At 41.2% G+C, this 12,364-nt stretch overlaps 1 protein-coding gene across 2 annotated transcripts; it reads right to left on the minus strand.

The window, feature by feature from the left end:
- Positions 1-982: 982 nt before the first annotated feature.
- On the minus strand, positions 983-8,953 carry LOC144597240 (acyl-coenzyme A thioesterase 1-like). Of its 2 annotated transcripts, none has more exons than XM_078406300.1 (3): positions 8,061-8,191; positions 5,598-5,800; positions 983-3,300 (listed from the first exon to the last, which is right to left on the minus strand). In XM_078406300.1, the coding sequence occupies exons 2-3, from the start codon at positions 5,769-5,771 to the stop codon at positions 2,710-2,712; spliced, it is 765 nt and encodes a 254-aa protein (XP_078262426.1). In that variant the 5' UTR covers positions 5,772-5,800; positions 8,061-8,191; the 3' UTR covers positions 983-2,709. The 2 variants fall into 2 exon arrangements, with proteins under 2 accessions (XP_078262426.1, XP_078262425.1); XM_078406299.1 differs by having other exon boundaries at positions 984-3,300; positions 8,092-8,953.
- Between the last annotated feature and the right edge of the window lie 3,411 nt (positions 8,954-12,364).

Here is a 12,364-nt window from a genome sequence, read left to right on the forward strand (position 1 = left end):
ATTGGGAATTTAAAAATGACAAATAAAGAATATTTTAACAGCGTTGAAATATTTAGTAAATGGGCAATAATACAAGCAAAATTAGTAATAGAGTCAGGAATGGAATGATCACTAATTGAAAACCACCACAAACCCAAGCCTTATTACAAATCTGAAGTCAGGACATTAAACAGAGCATATTGAAATATACACAACAAAAATACTGCTTGTGCACATGTTGAGTGTCAAGGTTGCACAATAACTACAACTAAGATAGCTACAATAGAACAGATCTGAGTGCTATTATGTTCCTATATTTCTAGTTGAGGTGAAGAGGACATTTTAAATGAGGGAATGAGAACAGAAAATATAAAACCTGCCAATCCTCTTCCATTCTACCAATGTTTTGCAATAGCTGTATTCCTCTTGAATGTCACTAAAACAAAGGAGCTGATTGTGAACTTCAGAAGGGCTAAACATCCAAGGACGTACACGCCACTGGAGATAAATGGGTCTATTGTGGATAGGGTGAGCAGTTTCAAATACTTGGGAGTCCGCATCGCAGAGGATCTGACGTGGGCAACGCACATTGCCGCACTGGTGGGTAAGGCTAAGCAGCGCCTTTACCACCTTAGACAACTGAGGAAATTCAGAGTGTCGCTGAGGATCCTTCATTGCTTCTACTCTGGGGCTGTAGAGAGCATCCTGTCCGGCAACATTACAGTCTGGTTTGGGAACAGCTCTGCCCAGGACAGGATGGCCCTGCAGAGAGTAGTGCGTTCGGCAGAACGCACCATGGGAACTACACTCGTCCCCCTGCAGGACCTATACATCAGGAGGTGCAGATCCAGAGCAAGCAAGATCATGAGGGACCCCTGCCACCCCAGTAACGGACTGTTCCAGATGCTACGGTCAGGCAAACGCCTCCGCTGTCACGCTGTGAAAACGGAGAGGATGAGACGGAGCTTCTTCCCACAGGCCATCAGGACTGTCAACTTTGATAACCCCAGAGACTAAATTTTTGTCGACACTTTTTGTGCTATGTTTAGTAACTTATTAACTTTATTTATATGCTGTAACTGTAATTCTTTTTGTGCACAACCCGCAGGCATTGCCACTTTCATTTCACTGCACATCGAGTATGTGTATGTGACAAATAAATTTGACTTGACTTGACTTGTGAAGATCCAGAAAAGTTACTTTGTAGGTTTAGCTTTCGTTCCAGACATTCTAAAAAATTAATGATCTGCAATTTCTTTCAAAATATAATACATTCTATGGTCAAAGTTTTTGTTCATTGTGGTTTAGAACTAATACAAGACTCCTTTAAGTGATGTACTATTTGGCAGTAATGCAATCAGACATTTTAATGAACAGTGAGTCAATACAAACATAAAGATGGGTTATGAATGGGGGATAATTGGCATATATAATTATTTTAGGCTGTGTAAATAACATTTTACACACATGACTTCCCAGGCAAAAGAAATACCTTGGGAAATATCAAAAGCTGACATGTTGCAGGCTTGTTACGCTCTATTTTCAAAATGAAACAAACCAGAAGTGCAGCCAAATCTTGAACTTAAACACAATAATCAGGCATAAAATTCTCATTAAATTTCTTAAATGGTCAAATGTTGCAGCTAAACCACCTAACTACCTTAGGTTGTGTAATCAGTGGTGGAATCATGTGTTGAATTTATAATGTATTAGCTGCATTTGAAAAGTAACCTATTTATTGTATCATTATCATGCATTTAAAAAAATAAAGGAAAATTATTTAATTGTCAAACATTAAGTACAAAATGAATACTTAGTGCTGCAATGATATAAAGTATGATATTTACAAAGCCTACAGTAATGCTACAATTGTGGATAAGTTTAGATTTATTATTGTCACATGAAGTGTGGTGAAAATAAATTGTTTTGCAGGCTATCCAAACAGATCAGATATAGCATACTGAAATACAATCAATTCAAACAACCACAATAGGTAGAACATCGGGGAAGATAGAGTGCAGAAAATAGTTCTCGGCATTGTAGCACATCAGTTCCATAGATAAGATCCAATGTCGACAATGGGGTAGTAATAAATTGGATACCACAGAACGTTTTTATGAGGAAAAGATAAATGGCTAGTAATAAGTAGGCTCCGGATGCAATCTGGATCCTGGCTCCGGATGCAATCTGACTCACATTCCTGACTCCTGGAATACCAGACCCCACCCAACCCCACAGTCAGTATACAGTTCAGATCTTGACTCCTGCCAGTCCACATACATCACTTGTGCTCCAGGACAGTGGCTCCCATTCCAGATTAATGAGGGATCAGGGCGCCCAGATCATCTTTTTTTCCAAACAGTCAAATGCCAGATTTTCTAAGTTTTATTGTCCATGGATTTGGAATATAAAGTCCCTGGCTAAAATGTTCTGATTTTGCTCCCCAGTTTATAATTTTGCACTTGATTGCTTTAAGACAAATAGCTTCAGGCTGTTGCCAGTCTCAGCCCTCTGTTCTATAATTCATATATTCTCAATGATGAATCTCGGTTTAAATGCAAAAAATATATTTATGCAGAACTTTTTAATACAATTAATAGACAAATATCATATGAATAAAAAGGTAAGCATCAAATGACTAGTTTCAATGTGGTGAAGTTTTACAATTATTCTTAGTGCACAAAATGTCAGGTGGAATTTATTACACAATAATGCCTGAAGTAGATACTTTCACAATTTGCTTTGTTTTTCAAGATGTTTTCTAAGAAAACGTTGGATCCTAGGCCACAGATCTATCTGGGCTAATGAATGTGCTTTCATTTGCCCTCCCCATATCACGGGTAGCCCTACCAACCGATGAAAAGAGGCATAACAGAATGGAAAATATGCAGGCTCCAGGAGGTGTCCAGACTCTGGGTAAGTCAGAATTTCATAGTTATTTTTTCCATTTTCTTTCAGTCGTTCAACAGCTTGCTGAGCAAAGAGAGGTGTGTTCCAATTCTTGTCATCCTCCCCAACCACAAACAAAAAATGACCCTCAGCCTTTTCTAATGGGATGATGCTATCTTTATTTTCTTCATCCATTGGATTATTTGTCACTTCAGAGATATCAATTAGATTCGATTCACGAAATTTTGCACGGTCCAATGTAATTCCCAAGCCTGGAAGAGTGATGTTTTTGTAATGCAAGTTACCCAAGGTATTTGCATTGCATCCACCAATGCTGACAGCTGCTATCACATGCGGAATAAATGTGGCCATTGAAAGAACTAGGTCTCCTCCCTTTGATATTCCTATTGCTCCAACTCCTGGACCTTTAACCTTAAAAAGTAATTCACATACATGTTAAAATCATCAACTGTACAGAAACATCACCTATCCACATCTTCCAGAATTGCTGTCGGACCCATTGAGTTACTTTAGCACTTTGTATTGTTTTTCAACTTTACAGTATATGCTTCTGGTAAATTAAGCCAGAGTAACCTTAGAGTGGTTTTAATATTTACCAGTTTTGATAAAATGCTATCAGCCCAAAATGTTAACTCTGTAACTTTCTCCACAGATGTTGCTGGATTTTCTGACTATTTCCAGCATGTTCTAGTTTTATTTCAGATCTTTAGCATTTGCACTCTTCCCTTTTATCTTTAGATTTTACCTTTATATTCTCTAGATCTGCAGTCTTAACACTAATTAACCATACTTAAGTCAGTCTTACATATTAGATTTTAAATCAAGGGCCTGTTGCACCCTTGAATGGTGTTAATTGCCACAATTTCAAAGTCGAAGGATATTGTGGCTAGAATTCTGGCCAATTAAGGGTACTTATAGCAAAACATAATATCCTGAGTAGTTGTATCTGTCAGGTGTCTCTCGACCAAGTAGACTGGATTGCTCTGATTGTGAAAATAATATGAAAAATGGGCGCAAGATAGGCAATTTTCCAATTACACTCAGTTGCGAGTGTATAGGGAGCACAGTAGGAGACAGAATGCATCCTTATGGGGCATCGATCTTGAGAATTATTGTGGATAACATGTTGTCACCTATATTCACTGATTGTTGTCTGTGGGTAAGAACGTTGAGGGTCCAGTAGCAGATGTGGGGCTGAGGTGCAGTGGGGTGGGTGCTGATTCCTAAACCCATGAGTTTGGACGGGATTATATTTTGAAGGCGGAGCTATAATCGATAAATAGGAGCCTAACATAACTAGGAGCCTAACATTATAGGCAACAGTTCTTGTTGCCACAGTACATTTACATTTGCCACAGTAACTGTTGGTACAGGTGCACCTGACAATCGGGGTTCATGACCTTCCTCCTCTGACCTTCTGTTCAATGCTTGTACAGAATGTGTTTAGCTCATTTGGAAGGGACCCATTGTTACCAGCGATACTGTCTGCCTTTGCTTTGGAGCCCATTATAGTGTACTAGCCTTTCCACAATCTACATGTATCCACGTAATTTCCTTGGGATTCCAGCTTGGTTCGGCATTCCCACTTGGCATCCTAATGGTTCTGCAAAGGTAGTAGATAGATTTCTTGTTCTGCTTGGGATCACTGGAATTTAACACTGGAGACTTGGACTTCACCAGAGAGTGGACCTTACCTTGGGGAACACGCATCTCGTCTTCTTTGGTACACAGTCCTCTACACACTTGCTGATGAAGTGACAGCAGTGGCATTATCATCTAGGTTAGCCACAGAGTCTTTGAATATGGACTAGTCCACCAACTCAAAGCAGTTGTGAAGGATCTTGTCTGTTTCTTTAGACCAGCACTACACAACTTTCTGTATCGGATCCTCCTGCTTCAGTTTCTGCTTGTAAGCAGGGAGTAGAAGCACAGCCAGGTAATTAAATTTACCAAAGTATGGTCTGGGAAAGTAGTAGTATGCATTTATGATGGTTGTGTAGTAGTGGGTGAGGGCATTTGGGCCTCTGGTTGGGCAGAAGATGTGCTGATAGCATTTTGGAAGCACGTTCTTGAGGTTAGCCTGATTGAAGTTGCCAGCTATTAAGAACAAAGCCTTAGGGTACTTCATTTAAGAGCGATTGTGATAGTGTGTGAATCCTGAAATGTAAGCTTTGCATTGGCCTGGAGTGGAATGGAGACTGCAGTCAGCATAGCCAAAATGAATTCCTGTTGCACGTAGTAGGAGAGACACCACTCTGTATAATATGCCAGGTCTGGGAGCAGGAACCTGCCCAGACTGCCGCGTCCAAGCACCATGTGGAGATAGTTAGAAATCAGACTCCGCCACCCTTAACCATGCCCAATGATACCGTGCAGTCCATCCGGTGTAGCGAGAAGCCCTCAGGTTGAATGGCACAGTCAGGTGAGCAATTTCAATGTAAATCTGAGCTCACAGCAGTCCCTCAGTTTTTTTGACTGTCCAGCGATATTCCACGAAGATTTCCTTGATTGCTTTCAATATATTGGGATTATATTCTGGAGAATTTCCTGAACTGACATTTTTTTAGCCACTTCCAAGATGTTACTTCACTACACATGGTGGCAAGGAAAATTGTACCATTTTGCATTGATCAAGTTGATAATTTCCTCTACTTTTTTGAAGAATCATATTTCTAATTATTTTCTAAATGGACCATAAGGAATCTTACCTTTGAATGGTGGCTCAGAAGGTTCACAGCTTCTTCAAAATATTCCAGATCAAGGTTAAGAAAATCCTTTGGAAGGTCATCATATCCAAAATATCCTAGAGCCAATGTCAGAAATCCATGACTTGCTAAGAGACTAGCTCTGTGCTCAACCGTTCCACCGACTGACCCATACATATCAATAATTCCGGGAAAGGGACCATCACCTGGAAGATACAAATATTACAAGTGATTTATTACTGAAATTTACAGGATCATTCAGATAAGTATTAAGCAAGAAACAATGAATAGAAAAAGGTCTTTCTTGGGATGGCTGGCAGTGACATGGGGGAAACTACAGGGTCAGTATTTAGGCCCCAGCTATGCAGAATATATACCAATGCTTTGGGCACGTCAATGATTGGAACAGAATGTATGTTTTGGGCGTTGGGTATCAAGAATGCAAACAAAGGCCTGCTCAATATAGCCTACTCAGAATAACTGATTTTGGTGATGTTAGTCTGCAAGAGATTACAAACAACAATTCACTTAACTTCCAGTGAATGTGGAGTATTTTGGAGAATGTCCAAATCTTTTCCAGTGTCCAGAAATGCCTACTTAGATAGCACAGGTCACGGAAGCATATAAAGGCAGGGATCATGTCCATAGACCATGCATCGGGTATTCTTGATATTCAATTATCCTTTTCCGCAACTGACCAAATGCTGTGCTGACATCTTGAAGGTAATGGTGACTTTCATCACTGATGTCAGCCTTCGCACACCAATGACTTCTGAGGAATGAAAAGGTATCCACATTCTCCAGGGACATACCCAGCTTATGGATTGTCCTGCTCTGCTTTTAGGTTATGAACATCAAACCAATCACCATCCTTTTTAGTAAGGAAGCCAAGAGTGTCTTTACAGGTGGCAATTTGGAGGACTTCAAGGCAGCCCATAAGCTGTGCATTCTCTGGAAACTGTCTCTCAAGTACGATTTGAGAACAGCAGCCTTTGTGGAATTCTTGAGGGCTTCGATATTGATTTTCTCATTGTACCACTTTGTTAAGGCTTGGGGCAAGGTAGGTAATTCTATTGCCGATATTTCTCCATTCCTTGTCTGTTCATCTGGCAATCTAAATGCCTTTTAAATCTTTCTATATCTGCTTCCACCACTTTACTTGGCAATATGTTCCAGGCACTTCTCACTCTGTAAAAAAAAAATCTAATTTTACAAATCTTTGAACTTTTCCCCTTTCACATTTAAGCTATGCATTGTGCTAGAGAATTGCACTGCTGCCAACCCTGATGTTGATATATCCCAGGAGGATCAGTTTTTCTCTCTTTGGGATGTGGAACAAGATTTTCAAGTTTGATGTTCTCCAAGGCTTCATCTGAAGCTTTGAGAGTTGTGACCATAATCTGTTGGTTTCGTGTTAGAATCAGCCAAAGCATTCTTTGGTGTTTGCCAATTTCACGGGGAGGGGGGGGGTCGTCGGTCAGATATCAGATAAGCAAACTTTTTTGAGGGTCAAGCCAACTCTAGACTGTTTTTTTCCAGATCTTTAAATGGTCTCTTGCTCCACATGCAGTAATGCTGAAGCATCTGAGTTCCTGAGCTATGGCAGCAGTTCAGTTCAGTTCAGACACATTGTCACGTGTCTGTACCGAGGTACAGTGAAAAACTTTTGTTGCACAAAAGCATTCAGGACTTTCACTGTTGGGATTGCTGGTGAGGGTCTTGACATGACAGTTCTAAAATTCATATTGTGGTATGGAAGTTTCTTGCACATGGTTTTGTTGAGTGGAGGGTTGTCATTGCACACAATGTTTAATAGATTTAGTGACACGGGGGACTGAGATGATTGGAGACCATGTTCAATGGGAATTAATGCTCTGTAAGTAAATTTGTGCAATGATACTAAAAAGTATAATTATTTAGCTATTAATTGTGCTTTGGTATAGCTATGATCTGTTGGCTATAGCACTGAAATCAGCTTTATTGCAGCTTGGTTTCAAACTGCAGAAACCAAGTTGCAGTAAACTGGAGGTTAATAACCTCTTCTACATATTGCACAAGGATGAACTTTGAAATTTGAACATGAAGGAAAACTAATGTAATACACTACTTTGCAGCTGAAACAAGGTACCATGCAATAGCATTGCTGTTTTTGGAATGACAATATTTATGTCAAAGGCGATCCAAACAAGATTTTCAACTTTTTCAGCAACCGTTCAGAACAGAACAGAATTATCCCCGATAATTTCACGATTATGTTGGGAAAATAATCCCCAAATAATGTTCCCAAGGCATTTATCAATGGGCAATTTTTAAGGTAGAAATTCCTCACAAATACTTCTGCAGCGACCGGACTGCTGGCTGGAGATCGAGTGTTTAGTTTTCGTTTTCCAATATTTTACGCAACTTTTAAAGTAGAAGCAGATCAAAACAACAAGTAGTCGAGCGGCAGCTACAGGAAACGCTCACCCGCGTGAACTAAGTACTGCGGCTGTTTTACCGGGTGGGACGAAGAGCACCCCGCGGACCCTGCCCTCTCTGACCGGGATCCTGGTCACCCCTTCCTTCATGAACCACCGCTCATTGACACAGGAGGCCAGGGGCCGCTCCTGGGGGTCGCCGCCGTGCCCGTCAAACACCTCGATGTGGACCCGCAGCGGCGATCCGGCCACGTCCCTCTTCACCAGGCGACTGAAAGGCTTGACGGGGCTGAGCGACCAGAAGAGCCCCATGGGCTCGGTGCCGGTGTAGTGGCCGCCCAGGGATGGCGAGCGGCTCAGGTCCAGCTCGCCCCGCTCGTCCGCCCGGTAGAAAGCGGCCGAGCCGAAAGCCTCGCCCTTCTCGTCGCTCAGGCCGGCCCTCATGGTGACCGGTTGCAGCGGCGACAAGCCGCCTACCCGCACCCGCACCGGCTCGTCGCTCAGGCACTTGGAGCCGGGCTCCAGCCACACGCGGACGGCCATCCCGGATCCGTGGCGCCCCGACCCGCTCCCTCTCCATAGCCGCAGCAACAGGTGCCCCACAGCCGCCCTCGTCCCGCACAACATTGATGCGGTCACCGCCGTTGCCGCCGCCTGCTGCGTGCGCACGCGCCTGGCCTGGCCCGGCCCGGCCCAAGTTGCTCGGCAACGGGAAGTGCAAATGGAGGGGCCTCGGTCCAAATCACAGCAAAGGCAGATGGACGCAAAATGTTGCCGTTACTCGGCAGCATCCCTGGAGAAAAGGAACAGGTGAGACGTTTCGGGTTCGAGACCCTTCTTCAGACTGAGTCTGAGTCAAGGGGAGAGGTGGATCCGCCAGCAACCCTCCACAGGGACACCATCATCTATCTGCGAGAATGGAGTCAACTCCCACTTAGAAACAACTGGAGCAAAGTAAGACACAGGTCAGGGACCAACATGTAGTGCAGGAAGGAACGGCAGAGGCTGGTTTACGCCGAGGACGGACACAAAACGCCGGAGTAAGTCAGTGGGCTGGGCAGAATCTCTGGAGAGAAGGAATAGGTGATGTTTCGTCTTCGTCCGAAGACGTCTCGACGCAAAACGTCATCCATTCCTTCTCTCCCGTTGTACCAACATATAATGTAGGAAGGAACTGCAGAGGCTGGTTTCATAAGTTCGAAGAGCAGAACTAGGCCATTCGGTCCATTAAGTCTCCGCCACCATTCAATCACGGCCAAAGATACTAGAGGAGCAAGATAGACCACTCGACTAAAAACCGTAGTAGGTCATGGGTTAAAAACATCAATCATGCACACACTTCTCAGCGCATGGTTCTCCCTATCGTGATCACTGTTCTGTCACATACATTTCATTAGGGCCTACCCATACACATTAGCAATCAGTCATATCAAACTTATTTCCAGAAATCCTGATATTGTGAATATCCTAATTGTTACTCCAGCATTTTGTGAATACATACCTTCTGATGTAGTATTAATGGGTAACTGCACTGTAAGATGCATTAATTGAAATCTATAAATATCCTCTCAGATAATCATTTAAAAAAACGTATTTTTAAAACAAAACTTAAAATAAATACTGGTCTTTATCATATTGTCTGTTGGAGCTTGCTGTCTACAGGTTGGCTGTCCAATTCTCAGCATTACATTAGTGACTTTGTATAAGTAGTACATTGGGTTGGATCGCCACTTCCTGAAACTGCTGAAATAAATTTATTTGTGTTGAAAAAAATTGTTGGTGTATTACCTGAGCCTCAATCTAATAAGAAATAATTGCCAGTGTATAGAAACTGGGCACATGACATAACACATTTATAGGGTTTAAGCACAGAATGGTGTTTAAGTGCAGCTTTATGACAGATATTAGCTTGTATGATATTTAGTCTTCAAAATCAAATCCATTTCATGCATCTTGTGCAAAACCTACAAAATGTAATACATCCTTCCATATAGCCGAATCAGAATGTTCTAAAACACTTTGCAGCTAATGAAATATTTTTGAAGTATAGTCACTAATGTAATATAGAAAACACATTAGTGCACAGAGTATAGCAATACAAGGAAGTAAGATATTTAATAAACATTGTAGAAACCAAATGCAGATTGGGTGGCCATTTTGCAGAGCAGCCCATTCAGTCTGGAAGAATGAGCCTGAGCTTCCACTCTCCTGTCATTTAATTTGCCATCCCACTCCAACTATGGCCTCAGTCTTCAGCCTACTACATTATCCCAATGATGCCCAACATAAGTTCAAGGAAGAGTACCTCATCTTTCATCTCGGGATGTTACAGCTCTTGAAACGTAACACTGAATTTAACAATTTCACGCGTTCTTTTTCATCTCTGCACAAACCTTGCTGCATCTTTCTGTTTCTATTTATTTTACTTTGTCTCTGATTTATGTTTTTTTTTAAAGTAACTGACTGTTACAACTCTGGTCTGCATCTTAAAGGCATTACCTCTGTTCTCCATATCCCCTCCCCCCTTTACAATTTAAAATCCATTTGCTTGAAAGCATCAATTCTGTTTCTCTTCCCATGGAAGCTCTGACTTGCAGAAAGCTTCCAGTAACTTCGATTTTTGTTTGACAAAGAAGAAGGTTGGATTTATTCAGTGTTACAACAACCAGAGATGAGATAACGACCATACATCATGTTTCAGTGATGTTAGTTTAAGGACAGATATAGGCAGAACACTGGGCATAAATCTCCTACTCTTGTTCAAATAGGACATTTGGATCTTCTATATCATGCCACTGATCGTGACAGTGCTAGTAATCCCAACCTGAAAGGGGATCATTCAAAAATATCTCATGACACCAACTTGATGATCACATTATTGTAAATGATAAAAACTGTTTTGATGTACACAATCGCTGCATTATTTTTCCAGAAAAAGTATTCAAATTTTATCGGAAAAAATGCTCTTAAGTGTGATACTATCTTCAGCTTTCCCTGCTCTTTAACTTGTCTAATTTCTGAGTAAATACACAATTGCTGTCAAGTGCCTTATTCTACTCCCAATCACATGGTATTGTTGATGGACATTCTCTCCACATCTAGCTGAGAATGGACCTTGGTTAAATTTTCCACCTGAAAGAAGCATCTTTGACAATGTTACATGCCTTTGCTATTGCACTTGTGAAAGCTGGACTTTTATTCTCAAACCTATGCAGTTCCCTTAAACTCAAGACTCAGTATACTGTGTCACCAACTGACCTGATAATCCTCAAATAGCCGCAACATGCTGGAGTTACTCAGCAGACAAGCAGCATCTCGAGAGAAGGAATGGATGACGTTTTGGAAACCCTTCTTCAGAGTAAGATAGTCCTAACTTTGTGATATGCAGTTTGTAATGTTGCACAAATCCTCTTCACTTCCTCTTAATTCAGGCACAATACATTTCCAATCCATAGCTTTTCATTCAAATAATTCTATGGCTCTAACTTCTATCAAAAGAAGTTGCATCTGTTTTTTATATTAGTCTCCATGCCACTATGCCTGACACCAATAAATCCTTTTACCTTCAACCTAATGCAGTTTAAAGAAGGTCTCTTACTTAACCTTACTACCGGAGACCGAAAAGAAAATCAGTCTGAGCCTCAATTCTAAGTTACATCACCATGCCTCACTGGTTACAAATGTGCGTTTGGAGATACACAGCTTGTAACAGTCACTGATTCATGGCTTTGAGTTTGACAACCCATTGGGGTCACATGTGGAATTTTAGTTCCGTGAAGATAAAAGGAATTGCTGGAAAAATAAATGACACTGGAAGAAACTTTTGGACTTTCTTTACAACTCCAACCTGCAATTAAATCTTCACAAAACTTGCAGCTGTGTATTTGAGTTGTTAGGCTAGTCTGTCAGTAAATCAAAGCATAGCCTGTCTACTTCTGTATATCAGTTCCATACCTGCTTTGCTGCTCGAGCAAAGTAAGATGTATGTTCACTGTGGTTTTCTGTACAAGACAAGTGTTTCAAATATTTAAACAGTTTTTTTCCTTTTATGTATCATGCAAATCTAAACAAAGTAATGCAAATTAATAAGATCCTGAACTAAGCATGCCAAGCACTGAGATTTACTTCAGGAGGTGTATTGAAAATTGAAAACAAAACACACAAACTTGTATTTGAACTTATAGCAGGTCGAGGTTCAATCACATAGAGTCATGTAAACAGTTGTGATTGGCATTTAATGTAGTCATAGAAGTATGTGAAAAGGTGCAAAAAGATTTACAGGAATATCTGGGTTTATCTGTCTGAAAAGAGTGAATAGTTTGGGGTTTTCCATTCTGGGAAAGAGAAGACAGC

Source organism: Rhinoraja longicauda, chromosome 10, assembly GCF_053455715.1.
Source record: "Rhinoraja longicauda isolate Sanriku21f chromosome 10, sRhiLon1.1, whole genome shotgun sequence".
NCBI classification, from domain to species: Eukaryota; Metazoa; Chordata; class Chondrichthyes; order Rajiformes; family Arhynchobatidae; genus Rhinoraja; species Rhinoraja longicauda.